The 23,878-nt window shown below is 39.8% G+C and overlaps 3 protein-coding genes across 6 annotated transcripts in view; 2 read left to right on the top strand and 1 right to left on the bottom strand.

Annotated features, from left to right (window-relative positions):
• Window positions 1–8,066, bottom strand: part of furinb (furin (paired basic amino acid cleaving enzyme) b) — a 38,420-nt gene extending 30,354 nt beyond the window's left edge. Inside the window, exons 1-3 of one of the 3 annotated variants that reach the window (XM_061283440.1) lie at window positions 7,719–8,066; window positions 7,443–7,542; window positions 5,026–5,297 (exon numbers count right to left, since the gene is read on the bottom strand). In XM_061283440.1, coding sequence (XP_061139424.1) covers window positions 5,026–5,199 — 174 coding nt within the window. In that variant the 5' untranslated portion in view covers window positions 5,200–5,297; window positions 7,443–7,542; window positions 7,719–8,066. Of the gene's footprint in view, window positions 1–5,025; window positions 5,298–6,499; window positions 6,590–7,442 lie in introns of those variants that run through there. The other 2 variants (XM_061283439.1, XM_061283441.1) reach the window with 2 other exon arrangements.
• Window positions 8,067–8,921: 855 nt separating this feature from the next.
• On the top strand, window positions 8,922–18,150 carry accs (1-aminocyclopropane-1-carboxylate synthase homolog (Arabidopsis)(non-functional)). Of its 2 annotated transcripts, none has more exons than XM_061283437.1 (16): window positions 8,922–9,093; window positions 10,541–11,205; window positions 11,396–12,132; window positions 12,223–12,282; window positions 12,353–12,423; window positions 12,496–12,565; window positions 13,581–13,647; window positions 13,900–13,997; window positions 14,491–14,568; window positions 14,690–14,790; window positions 15,532–15,621; window positions 15,732–15,777; window positions 15,930–16,071; window positions 16,680–16,822; window positions 16,972–17,125; window positions 17,491–18,150. In XM_061283437.1, exons 2-16 carry the CDS (start codon window positions 10,563–10,565, stop codon window positions 17,907–17,909), a joined length of 2,919 nt encoding a protein of 972 aa, XP_061139421.1. In that variant the 5' UTR covers window positions 8,922–9,093; window positions 10,541–10,562; the 3' UTR covers window positions 17,910–18,150. The 2 variants fall into 2 exon arrangements, with proteins under 2 accessions (XP_061139421.1, XP_061139422.1); XM_061283438.1 differs by having other exon boundaries at window positions 8,924–9,093; window positions 11,438–12,132.
• A 729-nt stretch (window positions 18,151–18,879) lies between these two features.
• si:ch211-256a21.4 (uncharacterized) lies at window positions 18,880–23,878 on the top strand. The gene is made up of 4 exons (XM_061284052.1): window positions 18,880–19,036; window positions 19,149–19,347; window positions 21,868–22,059; window positions 23,108–23,878. The coding sequence occupies exons 2-4, from the start codon at window positions 19,161–19,163 to the stop codon at window positions 23,413–23,415; spliced, it is 687 nt and encodes a 228-aa protein (XP_061140036.1). The 5' UTR covers window positions 18,880–19,036; window positions 19,149–19,160; the 3' UTR covers window positions 23,416–23,878.

The raw sequence follows: 23,878 nt of genomic DNA, 5'->3' as shown, positions 1-23,878 counted from the left end.
CCAATTTTTCAGACATCATTTAAAAAATAAGTAAATAAATAAATAAATAAATCACCATTTACAGCCTTTGCGTTAGCAGAAGATATCCTTGATTTTGTGAAAACTGATAACACATATGTCTACATTTCCCTTCCTAGCAACAGTTAATTGGGGACACTAATATTCTACGGTGTTTGACTGCAGCAGATGGGAAATGTAGAAGCGGGAATCGAAACAGCTGCACCAGAATGTCTATCCGCATTGTGCAATGCCCAAAGGTAGAGCTCAGAACTCTATGTATGAGTCTGGCTCATGGTAAAAAGTCAAACAGATCCAAAAATTCATCAAATCAACCCAACACATGTCATATCACCTGATGGTTGTATTTTTATCAAGTAGACTGTGCCTCTAGCCACATCTAGTTTAAAGGCAGATAATTGCCTACGGCAGCAGAGTCTTGGATAAGGTCATACCAATAGCTTTGATTCCTGCAAGGATTAATTAGTTGTATTACAGATGACAGCTACTGACTGCAATTGAAGGATATCAACATAATTGGAGCATTTCTGTGATCAAATCAGCGCAGCAACTGCATTGCAGTGATGGATAATTACTTCACACATTTAATTGTATCGTCATTACCTTCACTTAACTTATTCATCTGCAGCTTTCTGAGTATTGCAAATGTACAAAACATGGCAAAAGAAAAGTGGTGCATTTCACAGGAAACACCTTCACACATACAATTTAACAGTTAACTAACAGAGACTTGATTTGAGATTTGGCCACAGAACATTTTGCTGTGAAGCAGCAGCACTGCCTCTAGTCAAAAGAGAAACCACTGTTTTTCAGACGTATTCACTGCTTCTGAGAATCCAAGTCAGAAATCTAACCCATTTAATTAATATACAAATACATTATTGTAATAGAATATTGGGGATTTTAATGAATGTATAATTACAAAAAAGCAACAACAAATCTGGGCAGTAAATGGCAAATACACCAGGTTTGTTGGTTTGATGTATAGTGTGGGTAAAATAATGTAGAGGCAGAAGTACCTTGTGACTTGACTTTAAAAAAGCCCCTGAAGAGGAGACAATGTTAAAACAAGCAGATACTGTCTCAGAGGAGACTGCTCTCATCTGCTCTCTTACTCATCTAGTCAGCCGCCACCTTTAGAAGTATTTGTTTACTTCTTCACAAAGGAAATTCCGATCGCAATAATGCCTGACATTGTCTCAGTAGTATTATTTTTCCATCCATCCATTTTCTGAACCGCTTTTTCGCACGATGTTCGAAATTCCTGGAACAAGTGGAAGATTGTATGCCTATCAATTCTTGTGGAGGAAGTGGAAAGGCCAAAATACATAAAAAATGCAGTGTAATATTCTTTATTATTCACCAAGATATGAGATTATTATTATTTTTGTATCTGCTTAGCAATTTGGATAAAGGTGTGTGGAAAGATAAACAGCCATTTATCACAGCAAATGATGCAAACCCATCTCCCCTTTTTTTATTTGTATGCATTTGGAGCATGCGGTCTTGATGATCAAAATCACAGGCATTGATGTTTACCAAAATACCAAAGGTTGACAAATACATTGTACCAGATAAAGGAAAGAAGATAAAATCATTTTTCTGTTTGTCAAAACACATTCGGTGAGATGCAATTTTACAGCTCTGCTAAAGACTGGAGCAGAAATAATGTACATGTGAAGAGCTCAACGTCTAAAAATTTAACCATGGGGGGGGGCGGAACTTCTCCATAACAATACACAACCCATAACAATCATTGTTCGATGGAATTCCAAAAAAAGCAGATAGAAAGACTTCACAGCTTTTCTCTGGATAGGCTGCCCTTATTTTTCCTTCAGAGTCTTGTGGGAATTGACAGCAGATACTCCAAGGGCAACCATTGTGCTTTTGAGCTGCATAACACTGTGGAGTGTGAGTTTACGTGTGAAACATCTCAAAACACAAATGAACTGGAGAGAAAACAAGGCTATGTGACTGGGGTGGGGAAGAGGGGTACTGAAGGGGTGCAAAAGCAAGCTAGAGAAAGATACTTTGATGCGCCTTTAAATAAATCATTTCATAGCTGAACAAATGAGTGGCAATAGACAAGCACACAAAAACCATGCCTCCTGGCATGCCTAAATGATATTTTCTGATATATCCATTTTGACAATTTTAAAAGACATCTGAAAATACTACAATCAACTCACCAAAGCCTAAAATGAGAGCAAATGGCATGCATGCAGTCACTTGAGGAAGCATCTGTCATTTCTGAGCAAAACTATCAACTCATCCCACACAGCCAGAGACAAATTATCTGACACATCTGAAGACCGCAGACTGGGCTGTAGTATTGTTTGCTTTGCGACAAGACCATGCAAGTCATTTGATGTGAACTGGAAAGAAGACGATGAATTGACCCAGCAGGCTGGTGGCTCAAACGTAGGTTGTCTGAGCATTGAGAGAAATTGGCAATAGTCCTCCAGCCATGGCAATATAACTATCCAGCAGAGAGCAAGAATATTTTGGCTTGATTCTGATTTTGAAATATTAGATCTTAGACTCATAATATTGAGTTTCTGCCAGCTTGATGCAATTCTGCCAGCTGCGGCTGTTGCGATTTTATTGCTCCAGCGACTATGGAATCAGAGATATGGCGACTTCTATAGCTTCCCACCATTTGTTATCTCAACAGAAGAAGATAACATCCTTTCATGCACCATGCACCACCGATGCTTTAGCCACACTGGGAAAAAAAGAGTGGTAGGTGGGAAAACTGGAATGAGGCAACCAGGGTTGGAGTGGGGGGGGGGGGGTTACTTGAAAATTGTATTCCTTCCGAGACAGTTCCAAGTTACAGGTGTAAAAATGTATACAGAAATGCAATCCAAGTACACCTAAATCTTGATTTCACGTGGACTTTGGGGTCCAGAATTTGGGGAGCAGATGACAATATCAGATTGAGTAAGTCATTTTGATGCTATGTGAATTGGATGGAGGAGAGAATAAATCAGCCACTAATTCTACTTGTGTGTCTGGCGACACTTTTTGACTTGTGAGTGACTGACCGCGTGGATGAGGTGCTTCCCTGAACTTCCCGCTTTCCGAATGAAAAATAATCCTAGCTATCCTTAACACTGTAATAAAGCAGTAATAAAGATCAAACAGCCTAACTTTTTATTATCTAACGTCTTTAAAATGATCATGGAGTTTTATCAGATCACTAGCGCTAAGGTTTATGCACTAGTCATATAACTTCATACGTCCTTCTATAGTCCATTTAAAATGCTACTTGAAAATATATTTACAAGGGCACACCGAGACAAACAACCATTCACACTCACACCAACGAGCAATTTAGATGGTCCAATCGGCCTAAAACCCCCAAACAAAGCTGAAATCAGGACTGGGCCAAATAGTTTTCAACTGCGCTGGGTAAAGTATCAATAGTTATCATGTGGTTGTCAATAACAGCTCATTCTTTCTATATCTAATTTCTTATTTGCTTGAAATAAAATGGAATTTGTCAACTGGTGCCAAACTATAAAACAATTAAGTACATGGAGATAGTTGGGTTTTGAAAAATCAATCAGGAAGCATACCCTACCCCTCTACAATGTCTCGTACTAAACACTTACAAACACAATTTCTCATCCTCAAGACAAGTCAAACACAATTAAACTGAATTACGATAAGCAAAACTACACATTCATCAATACACTATACATTTGTGCATTACTGGACATAGAAGTGAACACCTAATCAGCTTTCTGATGATCCTATAATCACATTAGAAAGAGAAATCCAATTAGCCTCTATTATACATCCGTTCCCTCAGCCTCCCTTTGGAACTACCACCATGGATGACGGAAAAAGGACTAAGACCTTTACAGTCTTATCCCCTAGCTTCAAAATGCCTTGCCAGATGTATTCCCTCTCATAACCCTTGCTGTACAGTCACTGTACTGTCACATATATTCAGCACATCGTTCCTCTGGAGCAGCACCTTCTCTCAGTGGCCAGAGACTAAAATAACAAAAATGGCTGATGAGGCACTGCGCCAAAAGGAAATCCCAGACACTGAAAATAATACATAATGTAACAACTACATTTTTTTTTTTTGCCCAGTACGATCAAGCAACATTATAAGATCTTTTTTTCTTTAATCCAGAAATTTTACTCAACATAACTCACCACATGGTATCTCTTTAGAGTGAGCCCCCATTTACTGCAATTGATGGAGACCCACTGGAAATAGGTTTAAATCTGTGCAGTCGAGAGACTATATAATACACGGTGGTCCCTTAATTTACAAGCGACCCAATTTGGGAGTTTTCGAGTTTTTCACCTTGAGTTCACTTGAGTTTAAAATGTGATTCTACACCGCTCCAGTCAAGTGAAAAAAATGGAGCGGAAAGTGTCATCCTCCACTGCTCCAAGTACAGTTAAAAAAGTAAATGAAGCAATAAAGTTCGTATTTCACTGAGTGCCGAAGGTTAGTGAGTGTTTGCGCACAGCCCAAATGTTGTTTTCTCGTCAGGGTTCGTTCAAGGCTGCAACAATTCGGGTTCAGGTTTATGACATGGCACTGGCCTGTAACTCATTTTGTATTCACTGAAATTACACATATAAATTGATATGCTTGAGAGTTTAAATTAGAGGATTATAATTTCTAGAAATAAGGATGAGATTCTAGCAAGGTAAAGTTTTCTTTGCAATACTCTACCTTTCTTACTACTCTAACAATTGAGTGGTTATCATAAAACTAATTAGAACTGCTCACAAGTCTTGTGACCTGGCATTATCATACGCTAAAAGAAATGAATATGAAAGCTTTGCACGCAAGTCTAAAGCATGACGAGTCAGCGCTAAAAGAAGAGTGGTGGCCTACAGATTTTTGTTGCAGAGAGAATTCTCACACAACCAGAGTTAGTGCCACACGGAGTGTCAGGTCAATCATATTTGACAGCAACATCTTGAGAGCAAACGAAGCACGCACAGTTACAGCGCATTATATGTTTGACTCACATTGCCATGGTTGATGAAACCGTGTTCCTTTGCGATGCGATCAGCCTCCTCAGGGCCTCCATTAATCTGGACAGCCCAAGCATTGGTGTAGACTTCTGCAGTATCAATCCAATTCAGTTCTGCTGTCAGGACAAGGACTGTCCATACGTGCAGCAGAGCCACCTGGGCATCCATGACAAGTGAAACACAGGGCAGTGTTTTTGTGGGTTTATCACTGTGTAACGGCCAAATTGGAGCTGGACTCTCTTGTGGTGGTAAAGTAGAACAGTGGCCTAGAGATGACAAAACACAAAGTGAGTGATGAAGTAAAATATATTCTTGATGGTGTCACTTCTGGGTCAGAATTCCTCACTTACACCAAGGCGAAAAGTAGACAGCACAGCCACAATATTAATGAGGCCGTGGTTGGCAGTCAAAGTACTGTTAACTATACATACTATACATTTGTGGTGATGATTATGAAATGTACATCTTTATTCGTGAAATAAGAACTGTGTGTCCATGTTTTAGGTAGTTGTTTTCTTTAATTGGGTGTAATTAAATACTTTTTGCATTGTGGTATTAATTAATAATAATTAATCAAAGGGAAATGCATTCAGGATTTTCTGTACTCCACGCTGTTTGAAAATGTGATATTCAATTGAAATTGATATGTGACGCAAACATACAGGACTTCAGCATTTTAGTCATTTCTGCTAAATGAACAGCAGGGTCAGTTGGAGACCAATGATATAATGACAATTGTCTTTGTCCCCTCTTGTTATAATCCACAATTATTTAAGACAATAGGAATCAAACAAAACCCAGCTAAATTACAATTAATAGTCTGCTACTGGGTATTTTTAGGCCATGAAAGAAAAATCATCTCTAATGGACGACCCCATCCCCCAATTATACTGTTAAATGGAGGTTACACTGTACATGCAAACTGTACATAGAATGGCACGGAACAGACAGACAGAAATGTCTGTTTCCTGATCTCTAGGCAGTAGTGTCTTTTCAAATGCCCGACCTGTTCTATTTAAAAACGGAGCATTTGCAAGGAAGTCAAGTATTGGTTCTAACTGAGAGACTGAGGAACTCAAATACAGGAATTTCCATTGACTGAACAAAAAAAGTCACAGATCCTTCCTTTTCTATGTTAGATTCTTCCAGTCAGCTCATCTTATAGTTTTTTCATTTATGCAAACAAAGCTGGCCAAAATGTAACTTGCTGGCTTCACCGGTGAATAGGTAGCACAACATAACCAGTACTTGAGTTCTATTTCAGGCTGTACCCAAGTTAAATCAGCACCCACCACGCTTCGGGCTGCCCTCTAAAAGAATGCACAGCAGTATGTTGCTGTGATTGTGCGGAAGAACCTTGACAGGTGAGTGTCCATTTATAAAAGCAGATGAAGTTCAGTATGACAGGAAAAAATTGCATATTGCACTGTGCTCAGTCAGGACACACAGTAGGAAAAGAGCTTTTTACCTGAGACACTGGAAATTGAGTGAGCAATGAGATAGAGTAGCTGTTCATCAGATCCAATTTTTTGCTCTTACTGCAATTCGACAGTGGGACTTCCAGAAAATGCGGTCTACGAATACAGCAATGGCCCCATGAGTAAACAGTATCTATAATAACCTTTTGTCTTGCTATATTGTTCTCCGATGCTTCACTGCTTTGTGTCCTCTGTAAATACTGTTTCCAATGATCTTACAGCTGAAATTGATCTGCACTGCTGTAACATTTTCAACACATGACAAGGTTAGGTCAAGGGTGAATCTATAATGTTGTAAAAACAAATGAACCTTTCCTTTATGAAAAAAATAGGTAGCAACTGTATGCACTATGCAGTGTGTATAGTATTTGTGTGTTGCAAGTCAAATGGGATTTAACATTAAAGGGGGGAAAAGCCACATTGCTTCAATACTAAACTAGAATCAGACGATATTAACTGGAATAAATTACAGTTAAGGTGGAATCATAAAATCTTACTGTGTGTCTTGCTATGGTGACCTTGACCCCCAATATCAACACACCCATCCAAAAAGGAAAGTTAACAAATCTACAATGGCCATAATTTACAAGTTTTATATGTCGTTTTATTTACCCCAACCTCACACCGTTTATTACCGTGAATCTTGATTGGGGGGCGGGGAGTGGGGCGTTTGTTTTTCTGAAAGTCAAGCCTACAAAACAGTTATTTTACTTACTAATTCCTACCGCATGCAAATACATGCAATTGATGAGAGAAGTTGTCAAATGAAGGCATGGAATTAATAAAAAAATAAAAATAAATGCATTGTCTGACTGTTGTAGGCTGTAACGTGCATATAAAGCCATGAATATGAAATTGACTATTTGCAATGGAAAAATGCTTTAGTTGTCTTAATAAAAAATAATAAAAAAAATCAACGAGTGACAGTCTTACCTCCTACAAACTTCAGAGAGGACGCGCCGCGGAGAGCGTGTCCATTGTGGTGCTCATTCAAGCCCCCTAGAAGAGGTCCACCTGCGTTGGATCACATTGCCTAGGAGCGAGACTGGTGAGATGCTTGTCGGCAGCTCTGGCACGGATTTAAGGCTAAAATAGAAATGCGGTTTCTGCTAACGTTTCAATTGCACCCGCCCACTTTGCCATAGCGACTCTCCCTGTGGGAAAAACGTTTTACTCGTAGTTTCATCAACAACAAAAATGCGCTCGTACCGTGACATGTCAAAATCCAAGACGTCATGCACTCCATCCCCATCTTCACCCGGACGGGACTGATCCTTTCTCTCGCCACTTGTCCTTTAACTTTCCAATTATTTCTATTATATTGTCGTCTTAAGATGAAATCCAATGCTATCTTCTCCAACTTGCCATCCTCAGCATCATTTTATTTTGCCGGTGACTTCAACCTTCCAAAGCAATTCCTCTTTCCTTTAAACGCCGTTCTTCTGTTTATAAGACAGAGTTGCACAAACGTAAACGCGAGTGTCGAAACGGGTAAATTGAAGCTGCAGGGGGTCAGAGGAGGATGAGAGCGCTTGAGAGCTGCTGAATGACAACAAACCTGCTCCTTTGTCCGGGAAATGCGTCACACCGAAAGCGTATAGAGCGCGTGCTTGAATCGTGAAACCATAATTGTTCGGAGGGGTGCGGCTAAAGGTCATTTAAATTGTCTTCTCTGCGTTTATACAAGAAATAATTAATTTGGATGAATGTTCTAGCTATACAAGAAGAGATAAAACCAGGTAAATCGTTTATTAATCACAAGACAATAATAATAAGAATTATTATTATTATAATAATAATACATCGTATAAAAGACGTTTTCTACAACTACTGTTAAAAAACACATTTTTAAGTGACATGTCTCGGGTTTGAGTTTGTTATAATTTGCGTTAATCTGTACAGATTTAGAGTTTCTCAGTTATTTTCGGTTACACCACCCAGAAAGAAGAAAATATTTAAATATATTTAATTATAAAATATTCCACCCGTCCTCCTCAGTGACCATTAGTAAAAAAAAAAAACACTTCTGCATGACATTGAATCTTAATTACCATGTTCCCTGGGGTCACGGGCGCCCCATCCTTGACTATATAAACACTGGATTACCACGACCCCCAGACACACACACACATACTGATGTATGACAAAAATGCTCATTTAAAAATAAACTACTTTTTCATCGTTTCTGTCAGAATAAATACAAGTATTGTATCTCAATACAATAATTTACCCCTGATAGAAAAAAAAGGGGGAGGCGCTGTTATTTCTATTACAGTGTGGTAGCGTCATCTTGCGGAATAATATTTACATTACAGTACAAATTAAACCACGTCGTACTGGAATAGAGGGCGCTACAGCAGCACAGGACCGGTCTCGCCTGTTGGCTCGAATGCGTTTGCGCCGTACTATGTTAGACCGGGACAGTTATCCCGGAATAAGATAGCATGCATGTACAGCTGCCCCGGATCTAGTTTTCCCGTAGCTGCGGCGTCCCCATTTGACAAGCCTGTATTAGATCGTAGATGTCTCGCTTTAGGAGAAGAAGGCTAGCACGTACTTTGAGGACGTGCACTTTTGATATACGGTGAGCGAAGCAAGTGGGTAAATGTGCAATGCATTATTTAATTTAGATGGTCAGTTTTAGTTTGCACGTCATGAAAATCCTGAAATTGTTAAAATGCATTTCTATGTCCTTAAAATGGTTGTAAAATAGATTTTCGTGAAAGTTCCAAGTTATTGAAATTGTGTATGGATAACACTTCAGATATATAAAATTGAGTTTAAATAAATGATTTAAACAATAAAATACGTCTAATACCAGTTTTTTTTTTAAAGTGATTTTGTTCCTTAACTACAAATTTGAAAAACGTTGACCGAGTCTGTTACTGCGTGCATTTCGAAGTCATGATTTAAATCTGCCTACGTCAGCCTTCGTTGTGAGGCAAGATAATAAACGGCAACACAGTGAAACACGATAAACAGCGTCACTCAAAATAAGATCATGACTTTGGCGCACCGAGTGATAAATGACGAGAGACATTCATCAGCGGGATACACGCCTCCCTAGTACATATATCTCATTTTATACCAAGTAAAGCGAACGTTTGTGCATGATACAGTCTGACTCTGGGACGCTCATTGCACATTGCTTCAAAAGGCGCACATGATAATTTTCTTCAACCCGAATTTTTATTTACGTTATTCTCTACCTGCTGCTAATGTCGAAGGGATTGACAATAGTAATAATAATAGTAATAATAATAATAACAAATAGCACTTTGGTAAATGTATAGTACATTATAAAATAATAAAGGCTTATGGGAATTAAAATTCATAGAGAAGTTCAAATGATTTAATCCAAAAAATGAGTGGTTAGCCCCATTCACTTGGATCAGTAGTGTCAGGACTTTTTCTTCCCAGGTCAACGTACAAAATAAATCAAAGCTCAGAAACACCCCTGGACTAAATAACAACAGATTCACATCCCCATACTTAAAACCATAACAGAACTTTGCTGTACGAAGCTTGCCTTGGCATCACATCCTTATCAAATGATATGTGAGTGTTTCAAAACCAGCGTGGGAGAGATGAGAAGGAACCTTTCTCCTACCTTAATTGCCACCCAGGATAAAAATGAAGCAGGCAAATGACACTGACCATGCAGCAGGTTGCTAATAAATGCATGGTAATGGTTTGGATACACGTGATTTAAACCATGCAAACATTTTGGACCCGCCCTGGCCCTTTGAAAGAATAATAATTGAGAATCAATCGTGCAAATTCAAACTAACTTTAACCCTACTTGCAGCTCAACACGCGTGAAATAAGTACTTAGTGTATTTGCAAACAAAGTGCCGTGGAGCTTGAGTAGTGTTTGGAAAAGTCATTTCTGAAACGAAATAACTGTGGCTAAAAAAAGTGCATGAACCTCATAAATTAAAGACACAAGTTGGGATATAAAATCTTTCCTTGAATCCTAGATCAACATGTGATGATAAAGTTTAGACCTCTGATTCTTCACTATGTTGCAGATAATCTCCAGCGAGCGAAAGGATGGACCCTCGTTGCAAGAGGCACGAGCGGGGCAGCAACTGGACCGACCAAGAGATTGTGGAGCTGCTGCAGCTGTGGTCAGACGAGTCCATTCAGATAGAACTGGAAAGCTCATTGCGCAACCAGCGTGTGTTTGACCGCATCGCACTCATTCTGCGTGAAAAGGGCATGTACCGCACAGGTGATCAGTGCAGAGAGAAGATTAAAAAAATGAAGTTGGAGTATCGTCGTATTAAAGAGAACCACAAACTGAGATCTTGGAAATTCTACGACGTGATGGATCGGGTTTTGGCAAACCGACCGGCGATCACATACTCCACTCAGGGTGGAACATTTGTCGCGCAGCAATTTTTTCAGAGTCCAGATGGAAGTGACTCATTTTTACAGGGGAATTCTTCACTAGGCTCTTTTGGTCCAACTTCTTCGGGTGGGTTTCTGTTTGGTCAGCCCCCTAAAACTCAAAATCCACTGGATGTCAAATGTGAGCAAGTGAAAGAAATTCTCTCAAACGCTCATGTAGCACGACCAGATCTATGTTACAGATCAGGAGATGAACAGGAAACAGATGGACAATCTTTTCTTGGAACAGAGGATACACTCGATCAAGGAGACAATTCCGCTCATTCAAGAATTACCCCCTCAGGTTGTTGAGTTTTTTTTTTTTTCTAAATTACCAGTATTACCAGTGTGTTATACACGCACGCACGCACGCACCCACGCACGCACGCACGCACACACACACACACACACACGCACACACACACTTTTATTATTTTGTATAGAGGCATGTCTTTAAGCAATCATGTCATCTCATGCTTTTCTCACAGCCGCAGATTCAGCTGACCTGAACGTTGATGCGTCTGCTTCCCATTTAGGCACTGTTCCTGTGCCACATGACGCATCTAGGGAGGGCCTCCGTCCCCTGGCTGCCTTAAAACAGAGGAGACGTCGTAAGGCAAAGGCAGGGAAAAGCCCGTGTGGCCACGGAAATGGAAAGTGTTGCAGCCAGGGGCCTCTTAACAAAGCTCTTGCCAGCGTCCTCATGTGGCAGCGGTGTGCTGAAGATCGCCTCCTCTCCTGGGAGGAAGCACGACTAGAGAAGGAGTTGCAAGCTGATGAGCGCAGACAGCAGCAAGAAGAGAGAAGAATGGAAAAGGAGCACCAGCATGAGCTGCACCTGTTCAGCATGCTTACGGGGGCGTTAACTGCCATTAGGCAGGGTGCTGTGACCACACAAACAGTACCCACTAACATCCCCGTTCCTCCGCTAGATCATCCGTCAGCTGTACTGGCGACATCAACTGCTTCCTCTGCGCCATCTCAAACATATACACAGACTCCCATTGCACACTCTGTTTCCACTAAGGGGACAATAAAGCCGGAGCCACAACCATCAGGCAGGGCCTGCACAACAGCCGAGAGTGCTTTGGCAACTCCGAGAGGTGTCAAGTCTCCTGAGGCCAGCGTGTATCTGTCCAATCGTGGGAACAGTATTCGACAGCATCAAGGCATCCTCCAGGAAGGCTTTGCTCAATATAGAGAAAACAAATATGACATTGACAACCCTAATGTGAGTCACTTGTTACAGTGACTGTAACATTAAGCAGGTTTTGTAAATGCTAAAGTGGCTACAGGTATGTCTCTGTGCCCCATGTTGCAGGGTGTCATCAATATGGGAACGAGCGAGAACAAGCTCTGCTACGATCTTCTTCATAAAAGGGTAATATATGCTTTATTTTCATACATCAATACAAGACAGGAATACGATTTCACTTTCATTTTCATTGCAGTTGACCCAATCTGACATGCTACATGTTGACCCAGCACTGTTACAGTATGGTGATTGGAGGGGACATGCATTGTAAGTGATTTGATTTCATTTAGATTTAAAAAGGAACATTTTCAATTATTCTGTTTCAATGTTGTGTTTCAGCCTGAGAGAAGTGGTCGCAGAGTTTCTAACTCACTACTGCTGTTCTCCAAAGCTATTGAAAGCTGAAAATGTGAGTGGAAGTTATGGATCTCAAAATTTAATGGTCACTATTTAAATGCAAATTGTTTTGCCATTTGTCACAGTTAATGTATTTATTTAGCATTTCAATTGAGCAAGAGCATTCTTCAGCGGTCTCACATAAACAGAGTGCAAATTTGTCATAGCAAGGTTACAGTTTCATTGTTATAACGTCAACATGGTATGTCAAGTTTCAATCGCTAAATAATTGAATTCAATTATTATAAACAGCAATCACTTTGGAACTAGCATTTTGAAGAGGAAGAAAAAATAACAGCGTATAGATACACATTGTGCAGAAGACATACAGTGCATCCAGAAAGTATTCACAGCGCTTTACTATTTCCACATGTTGTGTTATAGCATCATTCTGAATGAATTCTTATTTTTCTTAAAATTTGACACACAACAACCCATAAAAACAATGTAAAAAAAAGTTGATTTTTTTTTTTAAATTTATTAATAATAAAAAAATGCAACCTTAAATGCTTGGTTAAAAACAACACAATTTGGGTTAAAAATTGGAGCGATCACGGAAGTTGGGTCAAATGTTGCACAAAAAAACCCCCATTTTTTTGTCCAATTAAACCCAGCAACCCAAAGTATGGTCAAACTGACTACCATAAACCAAAACATCAACTGTTTCCTCTAACTATGACAGCGTAAATGGGAAGTATTTGCTTTATTGAAGAAGAATGAATCTAGTGCATGTGACCAAAAATTAATGAGGGAATTGTTTTTGTGTAATTTTTAATGAAAGGAATCACCCCCTACTGGCTTTGCAGGCTTTAGGCGATTCTCCAACTAATTTGAACTAAAAACAAGGCTGCACTCATTGTCGTACAGCTGATGTTGCCAAATCAGTTAATTTGAATTACTTGATTAGCCAAATCGCCATTTAATTAAGTAGTTTAATGTGCACGTGTGCATCGTCAGGTTTTCCTCTGTGCCAACAAGGTTATTTGCGCCTGTGAAATAACACTGTCCATTTTTGTGTACTTGGTCAGGTTGTGGCGATGAATGGATGTAGTGCTCTCTTTTCGTGCATTGCAGCAGTCATTTGTGACCCAAAAGGTAGATCCCCAAATGTACATTGTCATGCATAACTTGTTTTTGTATTAAAATAAATGTTATACTCTATTCATGCTTAAAGTGGAAGATGTACTACAATAATTTGGATGGAGTGAATATCCATATTGAATCTTGAATGATTTGATGGAGTGATGGAGTTTTATTAGTGAATGTTTCCTCATTCTATGTTCCAAATTCTATTGCCTTTCAAATAACTAATAATAATAAAATAATAATTTCTTGTTTTTGTTATAGATGCCATTCTAATTCCAAGCCCTTTCTACGGTGTTATTACTGAGGACCTGCAGTTGTACAGTGACGTCAAGTTGTTTCATGTCCCACTCCAATGTGAGGTAGAAGCCTTCATCTTGTATTTATTTTTCGCTTCTTAAACAGATATACAGTAGACGCTTGAACGATTGTACCTTTTCTGAGAATTTCCTTTCCTTGAGGCTACCAGTTGCTCAATTTCTTTTTGAGTGAGATCTGCTTGTTTGCTGGTTATTTTTCTCTTCTTAATTGCAATTATGTGGGCACATCAATTATTCACAAATTGTGCCTCTTCACAGTCAGGCTCTGTCCTTGTCCCTACACATGTGAGGTTTCTGTACTGCCTTGATTATATACATTTCAGCAGCACTCTTTGTCATGTTGTACTTACCGTATTTTCCGCACTATAAGGCGCACCTAAAAACCTCAAATTTTCTCACAAGCCGACGGTGCGCCTTATAATCAGGTGCGTCTTATAGTGCGGAAAATACGGTACTACTAGATACTTAAGGTAATGTTATACAGCTGGCTATCTGTGGACGTTGAGACCTTTCTTGTCTTTTGCAAATATTTTAGGATGGTAATAATGATGGTCGACATTTTCATCTCACCGTGAGCAAACTGGAGGAAGCTATAAAAAGGGCGAAGCAAGAGGTAATCCATGCATGTCTTTGTTTCACATTTAATATTTTAAAAAAGTGCTAACCCATCTAAAGCAGATTCTGGAAACCTTGCATCCTGTTTCACTGACGAATAACTGTTGCATTTCAAATAGGGGGTTATCATTCGGGCTCTTATACTAATGAACCCGCACAATCCTCTTGCTGAGATCTACACCCCAAAGGAGATGCTTTCCTTCTTGGAATTTGCTAAAAGGTAGGGTCTGCTCCTCAGTTACCACATGCTGCGGTAAAGCAAAACATTTAACAGAAGATAACATACAGTGGCTCTAAAAAGTCTCTAAAAAGTTTACTGCCAGGTTTTTAAAGTGTGCCGTCGGAGTTCCCACATTGAAGTCTTAAAGGGAGCAATATTGTACTGTTTGATAAATATTTGGCGTTCCAATTTTCTTGTCTAGTCTTGTATTGGCCAATCCCCCTGTTTTATTTTAATGCACGGCACCATGTTGGGAATAGATGACATTGAGACGTTGGATATATTTATTTATTTATCTATTCATTTATTTATTTAGTTATTTACCTTGCATCAGTAATGATGCTGGAAAGTTGCGAGAATACAAACAACAAATAAACAAATAAATTCAGCAAGCATTATTAGCTTGCTTTCGTGTAAGCAGATTTTTTTTTTTTCGTTGATAAACCTTGTATATTTTTCCCTAATTCTGAGCTACGTAGGTACACTTTAAGAATCAGGATATTGTCAAGTGCAGCATGATCAGGAAGGCTCTTAATGTTTTGTTGTTTTGTAAATGCGATTGCCAGCGCAATAGTCACCGTATACCTTCCCAGTCAGCTGCTGTATACATAAATCACTTTTTTTTAAATTATGTATAATGCTTTAACTGTATGCCATGTTGTCTTTGTTGTCAATCGTCATACCTTTTGCACTACATATGGTATGTCGAGCTGACTATTCAGTATCTGTCTCCTGCTTTAGAAATGAGATCCATGCCATCATAGATGAAGTGTACATGCTGACAGTGTTTGATGAGTCAGTAACATTTCACAGTGTCCTCAGTCTGGAAAGGTACAGTGTTGTTAACCTATCCTCTTTATTATTACTCATGTATACCCTTTATCATGATAATTATGGATGGAGATTGCCTCTTAAGTGCTAATGATGTGCCCTTATTTCAGTTTGCCCGACCCACAGAGGACACATATAATGTGGGGGCTGAGCAAGGTGCGTGCTGGTGCTGCACCACATTATGTGGAGGACTTTATTTTTTTATTTTTTTATGACTCCTGACAGAACTGTAAATTCTCTGCTTTTCCTCGCAAAAAGATTTTCAGTCAGAGCCATTTCGCTTGTTGACTTCATCTTGCCCTTTCCAGGACTTTGCAATGGCTGGAAACAGATTAGGGACTCTTTATACTGAGAATCAAGACATTGTGGAGGCTTTGGCCCAATTGGGCTCATTCCATGGTATATCTGGGATAACTCAGCACCAGGTTGCACAACTTCTTCAGGACAGAGGTATGGTTATGTGACTTGGAGAAAACATACTATTGTAGTTTTGACCTCAATGTTGTTTGTTACGTCGAAAGATTATCCTATATTGTGGAAAACTTGTTAGATAAGGTTTAGATGGATTGTTTTAGGACAAAATGCACACTCATTATTTATTAGAACAAAGAACCGATTAGAAGAAATAATATGCATTTACATTTTAAATACATTGGTTTTATCCTTTTTGTCACAAAGCACATGATCGCAGGTTTGATAGATGATGACAAGGGTGTCTCGGGTCACATTTCAAGTCTGTCACAGGCAATCAGACACGTTTGAAATTTAAATTTGCACTTATACAGCGGAAACCAGCTTTTCCCAATCCAAGCCGTCACTTTATTGGGTTATTCTTTCTTTGTTAAACCTGCATGTAGATCAGCTGGCATAGTTGAGGTTGAAATTTAGCTTTAACCTGTGTCCCTCTCCTACTTCAGCTCATGCTGCAAATCATGCTGGACAATTTGTAACACAATGTAAACTAGTGCTGGGAAGCTAATGATGCCTCCCCCTGTCATGGTGTAGATTGGATAAACAAGGAGTTTTTGCTAATGATGCCTCTCACTGTCATGGTGTAGATTGGATAAGCAAGGAGTTTTTGCCTGAGAACCGACGCAGATTGAAAGCTGCTCGCTGCTACCTGACAAATGAGTTGCAGAAAATGGATATTCAATACCTGGACAGGCCTGCTGCTTTGTATGTCTGGGCTGACTTCAGGAAGGTAACTTGAATAAGGTCACATTGTAATGCTGTGGTTGCTAATCAAATGCTAATTTGTGCAGAGGTAATTGGATTGCAAAGAGAAAGTCATTGTCATTAAAAACATTTTATTCACGAGGTTTGATGTCAACTTCTTGTCTGTTTTGCTAGTTTCTCAGGGCCCCTTCATTTGAGGAGGAGTTGCGGATGTGGCGGTGCTTCCTCAAACACAACGTTGTATTGAGCTGCGGGCAAGCCTTCTCCTGCTCCACACCTGGCTGGTTTCGCATCGTATTTGCCGACCATCAGCACTACCTTCAACTTGGTCCGTCAATATATCTACACTGAGTTATATAGTATTTAGTTCAGTCCAATAGAAAGGCATCCATTTATTGCTAAGTACACTTGCACTGACCATATTTCAGTATATAGGATGTATTCCACAGGTGAAGAAATGCTAACGAGATTTCTTGCATTTCTACCAAATATTATGATGAGAGAAGCTAGCCAAGAGAGTTTACTTTTAGCTTAAGCTTTAAAGCTTTAGTTTCTGGTATAAAATGAGCACTCAACACATTAACTGCGAAATAAACGAGTTCTGATATGACTTGCTTTCATTCTACTTTGATCTCAGTTCATACATGAACTGAATACCAATTATTGACTTGTTTTATGTTCATTTTGTTTTAGGGTTGAAAAGAATTGGAGAGGCCTTAAAAGAAATCAAAGAAAGCAGTATGGACAGGGATTCCTTCATTGTCAAAGAAGGCAGTGAGGAGAACAAGAGATCAGTGAAAGAGGACAGTGGTACTTCAGACAATGCCACAATTGAAAATTCAACATCATCCCCCCAGAGCAAGTCATCAGACCAGCTAAAGAAAAAGGAGAGTTCTGTTCCTGACACAAACTGGCTCGCCCCTGATGAGTTTGTCTTGCTGGACTGCCAAGCCTCTAAGCCTGTAGAGAGCCTGGACTCTCTGATTGGTACACTCAAGCATCAAATCCGCTCTTCTGATTGGTTGGAAAAGAACACGCCAGAGCGGTCTGCAGAGGAAGACCCAGAGATTCTTGATGTGTTCCAAAGCCTGTTGGCACGAGCCAGAAAGTGAAGTTACGGATAAACAGGCAACGATATGGCTGCCAATTTACAATGGGCAGCACTGAATAATCCCTCTTGTGACTGACTTTATGGCAAAACCAGTTAATTTTCTGTTGGTTTTCTTCATATCTGTAATCAAGAGTTTAATGTTGATGGGTGATTAATTTCACATTCCAGTCCATCTATAATCAAGATATTTATAAGCTGAATTAAATGCCAAATGTAATTAAACCAAAACAACTCGCAACGTTTATGATGTGCCAATTTCCTGTTATTTGAGTTTGCCTTTAATACACTCATAACAGCATGTTTTATATTATTATTTTTATTTGACATTTTGTTTATAACCAATAAGGCAATTGAAAGGTTTGATATTCTTATTTCCGATGCCGACCTGGGCGCTCCTGAGAAATGCCCAGATAATTGACTTTTGGGGTACACATTTTTCCAGGGGTTTTCTTTTCTTTTTTTCCCTTAACATTTTCACCTGACCCTGTATCAGCATTTTCAGAATAATATTTTGGGTGTTTATTATTATTATTACTTCTATTATTAATTTATTTTTTGAGGTAGATACATTTTTTTGTCATCTCATCGTGTACCGATACAGAATTAAACAACATAAGGTATGTGTTTCAGATTTATTGTCTAGTTGGCTTTGTAGATACTGTACTGTGCAAATTATAAAACCTTGTGAGGCCAGTTCTGCCTCAAAGAATGGAAAACAAAGGGGGACGATTTGTGACGGCACTTTGAATAGTAGATGGGTAGCCTTTTGCTGTTCTATCAGATGGAATGCCACCAACAAAGTATCTCAGACAAATTTGAGGGCATATCTAGCTCGTTCTCACTTATTTTTTAATTGGTAAGCTTTCTTTTAATGTTTAAAATAATCAAACAACCTTGAGCTTCCTCAAATAGGCCAACCCTGTGTTGTTTCACTTTCACTATGAGATTGTGGGCCACAGAGATGTCACAGCAACATGCTACTAGAGGAGTTTCCAGTTCAATGGAGGCGGAGTATGAGTGGGTGATGAGCACAGTAAAAAAAAAAAGTGTGAGTCAAGGTGTTGAATACAGTACAGAAGAGATACAGTCAAGAAAGGCTGAGATGCTTTGATTTGGCTTTGAACAAAGGTAAGGTGATGACTTATCATCATTTGACATCATTATACAGGTTAGGATTTGATAATGAGAACTTTGAGAAAATGGTAACCTGAACGGTAAACTTCTGTTTCTCCTCTCTTAGTGCTCTTTTAACATGAAGTTGCCAGAATTCAAGGACACGATCAGTCGCTTCAGATTCACACAATGTTGTGTGGGGCTTGGTGGTTGCCTGTGTGTGTCTTATGCAGTCTGGACACCATTCTGGTTAAAGGATGGCGGACTTTGGACTGAGTGGAATAAGACAAAGGGTGACCCTGTCATTGATGGTGTGATCTTCAATGGTGAGCAAGATGTCTCAATTAGCTAGATTCTGATGGCTTTTAAACATAAAGCAATGTCAAACCTAATGGTTTGTCTTTTGTGCTGGAAAGAAGCAATACTGCGTTCCCCATTGTCCAGGCTGAGGGAGTCATACCACAAAGTCAACAGAAAAACCTTTACCAAAGTAGTAAACAAGTCTGAGCATGTCACTGCTCCGAGAAGTGCATTCTTTTCAACAAGTATATCTTGCATATATTGGATAGGATAGGAGTCATTCACTTTAGCAGATTGAGAATAGTTGAAAACCTGATCTCTGTTTTTTTTTTTTAATTTGCAAATTGTTATTGTTTGACAATTGCTGTAGAGGTTGTGTTCTCTGTTAATTCCTAATTCCGTCAAGATGCTTGTTGCATGCGTGTGAAATATTCCCACAATGCATGCCGTAGTTATGGTTAGCTGAAGGCTATAGACTGTGAAAACCAGGTAAATGTCACCACATCTTAATATTCATGCAGTCTTTTTGAACGGGCTCTTATCCGGTTCAGGGCTAACAAAACGCTAGTAATAGCTGTAGAAAGTGAAGAAACACACCTCTAATAAATACTTTTCTTTTTTTTGCTCAAGGAAAGATAGACCTACCTGAACCACAACAATCTAATCGTATTACATCAGATATTCTGTGGAATACAAATATCCCAGTGTTCTGTTTTGATTGACACTCAGACATTTATTGAACTTGTTCATTATCATATTTGTTGTTCTCAGTGGTGCAGAATTGTACTGCATGATTTATTTCTGTTTAAATACGCAACTGACATGTTTGACAGTGGATACATGACATTATGTTGCTTTAGAGTTCGACACTACACAAACTGCTACTACAATAATGATAATCGAATTCTTCAATTAATATGTCACAGATCAATGGAGCATTATCACGAGGGCCTCTGCGGCTGAAAACCATTATTTCCGTTTTCTTTTCATTGAAATTTAGAAACATCCAGGTTTTGAAAAGGCATTAGAAAAAAGTGACAGCTAATGTCACAAAGCATAAATCAATGGAACTAATGATGATCTTATCTCAATTTATTCACAAATTGACTTTGTCAGTGAATACAAGGCCTTACAGCGTAATATATTCTATTGATCTAGTGCTGTACTATAAATGGCCACAAATAGAATTCATGTATGATTAATTTCTGGATTTTTTTTAATTTGAAGCTTTAGATACTTGATTCATTGCAACCTAGGGATTTTGTTGGACAGTCTGACAGCTGCAGGGAGGAATAATCTGCAATATTGCTCGGTTACACACGCCGGGCGGTGCATCCTTTCACTTAAGGAGCTCCACAGTGCAGCAAGTGTGTGATGATAAGAGGGCGTAAGAGTCTTTGTCCAGCATGGAGGACAGTTTAGCTGAGATCCTCCTCTCTCTCACCTCCTTCACAATTTGCAGAGGGCATCCCAGAACGGAAATGGCATACTTAATGAGCTTGTCCAGCCTCTTCCTGTCAGCTGCTGTAATGCTGCTCCTCCAGCAGACCACTCTATAGAAGATGGCAGAGGCCACCACAGGTCTTACCATCTCAATGTCCCGTCCTTGGATGTTCACTGGTGTGGGCTTCTACGTAAGTCCACAACCAACTCCTTAGTCTTTCCAGTGTTAATGTGGAGGTGGAACCAGTCCATAAAGTCCCTCACAAGTTCTCTGTATACTTGATCGTCCCCATCAATTATGAGCTCGACGATGGCAGAGTCATCAGAGAACTTTGGCAGATGGATGACAGGTGAGAAGAGTCTGCGGTGAAGAGGAAGGGTGTTCCGTTTCTTGGGGGCCCTTACACTACAGAAGACAGTCTCTTGACACACAGTCCCAGATCGTTGGTGACAGTTGGTGAGGTAATCTACAAATCAGCATGTGAGGTGTTGGTCCACTCCGGCGAGCTCAAGCTTGTCCCTCAGGATAGCAGGCCTGATGGTGTTGAAGCACTATTGAGGTCTAAGAAAAGGACCCACATAAAGCTCCCAGGAGCACTGCTGAGGTCCAAGAAAAGGACCCACATAGAGCTCCTAGGACACTCCAGGTGAGGCAAGGCTCGTTGGAGCTCGTTGATGGCGCCGTCCACTCCGATGCCGGTCTCGTATGCAAACTGCAGCAGGTCCATAGACGGGTTTACCAGGGACGCAGATGGGCAAGGGCTAAGATCCATGGCCTCATGAGGTGCAATGTTAGGGCCACCAGTCAAAAGCAACTGGGGTTGTTATGTGTCGCTAGCATAGACAGATGAACAAAGATTTGTCATAAATATATATTTCCAGACCAAGGAAGTGAAATAGGATCATTTCCTCAGGCACAACAGATGATGTCTTACAGCCCACTGGTTGGGAGGCAAAGCTGTATTACAGTAAAACTGGGGATTTCTGTTTTTTTCCAAAACCAAATGCAGAGTGAACATTTACACCAACACAAAACACATTTGTATTGCAGAAGTTTGAAGAAAGGCCCACTCACATTGACTTGTCTTCATTTTCTGATGCAGCCCTGGAAGCAGAGAGAGTGTTTGGGGTTCTATCCTTCCTGTTGGCGTTGAGCACAGGAGCTCTATCGCTTGTCTTTGCCCTCTGGTGGACATCAGAGACCGTGCGCTCCTACTCGAACACTCGTTCTCTGCTTATGGCAAGACAGGCACTCTACCCCACCACCTTGTTGCTCCTCACCATGTTATCTACAGGTAATACATGCCCATGATTACTTTTATTTACACTGTCAGAAACAATTCCATTTAACATCCTTTAGTAACAGCAAACAGTTAAAGGGGAGGTCATCCCCAAATTATCTTTGTTCTGTGCATTCCAACTCGGTGAAACGCATTGTTCTGATGAATGTTTCGGGTCAGCTTCATAAACCTGGTGAGCCATAATTAGTTGTGACCTGAGACCTGAGCAACTGTAACAGCATTTTCAGTTGACACCAAGTGCCCCCCGTGTTTGCCTCGTTATTTTAGTCCACAAACGCAATATTAAAATGAGAGCAACCCAGGAAATTGGGTCAATTCGACCCAGGAATTGACACAACTTCCTGAGGTGTTTTTGAACTAAACAACCAATTTTTGTATGGTTGTTTCAATCAAATTTACCCAACTTCCCGTGTCGGTCCAATTTTTAACCCAGCCATTTTAATGGTGTATGATATGGGTCCTTTAAATGGCGTAAATGGGTACATGGGTACGGTTTGCCACTCAGACGGACGGATGGCAGACAGACAGGCAGGCAGGCAGGCAGGCAGGCAAACGGACAGACACATAAATCCGTTTACGGTAGTGACAGCCAAACAAACAAGCAACCAAACGAACAAACAATATTACTAACTTAGCATGATAGTTTTGGGGAAAGTACATCCTAAAAAATGATCGTGACCGGCCAAGGTGACACAAACGCAACTCCCCCAAATACACAAGGAAAGAAGACATCCATCTACTGGATTTGGAGAGGACATTGTTTTTGTCTTGACGTTTAAATATAGCTCATTTGGAAGCAAAGTCCTAAAATAGCTTTGTCTTCTCTTAACCTCCAAGAGACTTTGTTGTGTTGATTTGGGTTAAATTCAAGAAGACTTTGATGTTTTGCATTTACATACCCTCAAGGGCAGAATGTGTTTAAACAGACTTTTTAACTTTCTTTTCCATTATCATAAAAGCTTGAGGGTACCAATAATAGGCTTAATGACATTTTAAATGCGGTAACTCGTGGTTTTACTGCTCTTTTCCCCTCCATTGACAGGTTTCTTCTTCCTACTGAGCTGGTCCATTTTCACTTATCACCACTATGAAGAAATCTACGAGGATTTCTCAATCCTAGGTTCCTCTTACTGGCTGGGTGCTTTAGGATGGATCCTACTGTTAGTTGTGGAATCGATTGTCTTTGTCGCTGAGCAAGCTATTGTGCCAGACATCCTCGAAGACCTGGAGAAGGCAGTGGAGTCATGGAGGGTCACCTGCCAGCCGAGTCGTAGCTTCAGTGAAGGTTGTCCTCACCCTGCAGTCAGTAAAAGTAAGCTATTTCCAAAGAGGTACATGTCAGTACCTTAAATGGGCCACATTACCTGGATATGGCCGAGAATATGAGTGTAATAATTTAACATAAAAATGCTGAGCAGACTCCATGGAGAAACTGGCAAGCAGTATGAATATCGAGGGCATTTTCCAATCAGATTGACTTGTAACAAAACAAAAAACTATACGAAACAATGAAGCCCGATTTACTAAAAGTGACGGGCTCCGCGATTTGCTCGCAACCAGTTCAGTCTTCTTGCCCAAAGTACAATATAACGGGTAAAGGCTTCAATTATCTGCAACCCTAATTAGGACAAGCACGACAGAAAATGGATGGATGATGAAGGGTCTCACTGTCAATGGATTAAAAAAGAATACAAAACAGCTAACAGAAACAGTTCAATTTTTGTTGTTTTGTAATTGTGTTACTGAGTTGTACAAATGATTCTGATGTTGAAATGAATGTTATCTTTGCATAAAGACATTTTCTCAAAAAGCC

Source organism: Syngnathus typhle, linkage group LG7 (genome assembly GCF_033458585.1).
Source record: "Syngnathus typhle isolate RoL2023-S1 ecotype Sweden linkage group LG7, RoL_Styp_1.0, whole genome shotgun sequence".
Taxonomy (NCBI): Eukaryota; Metazoa; Chordata; class Actinopteri; order Syngnathiformes; family Syngnathidae; genus Syngnathus; species Syngnathus typhle.
The sequence above is the reverse complement of the archived record's forward strand: the minus strand, read 5'-3'. Positions and strand labels throughout refer to the sequence as shown.

What these genes read in the sequence shown, in the direction of transcription:
- accs (XM_061283437.1), top strand. Translation starts at nt 10,563, where the DNA reads ATGGACCCTCGTTGCAAGAGGCACGAGCGGGGCAGCAACTGGACCGAC. An exon ending in TTCAAGAATTACCCCCTCAG is followed by an intron (nt 11,206 to 11,395) that starts GTTGTTGAGTTT and finishes TCACAGCCGCAG; the next exon opens with ATTCAGCTGACCTGAACGTT. An exon ending in AGTGTCCTCAGTCTGGAAAG is followed by an intron (nt 15,622 to 15,731) that starts GTACAGTGTTGT and finishes CCCTTATTTCAG; the next exon opens with TTTGCCCGACCCACAGAGGA.
- si:ch211-256a21.4 (XM_061284052.1), top strand. Translation starts at nt 19,161, where the DNA reads ATGAAGTTGCCAGAATTCAAGGACACGATCAGTCGCTTCAGATTCACA. An exon ending in TGATGGTGTGATCTTCAATG is followed by an intron (nt 19,348 to 21,867) that starts GTGAGCAAGATG and finishes TTTCTGATGCAG; the next exon opens with CCCTGGAAGCAGAGAGAGTG. An exon ending in CCTCACCATGTTATCTACAG is followed by an intron (nt 22,060 to 23,107) that starts GTAATACATGCC and finishes CTCCATTGACAG; the next exon opens with GTTTCTTCTTCCTACTGAGC.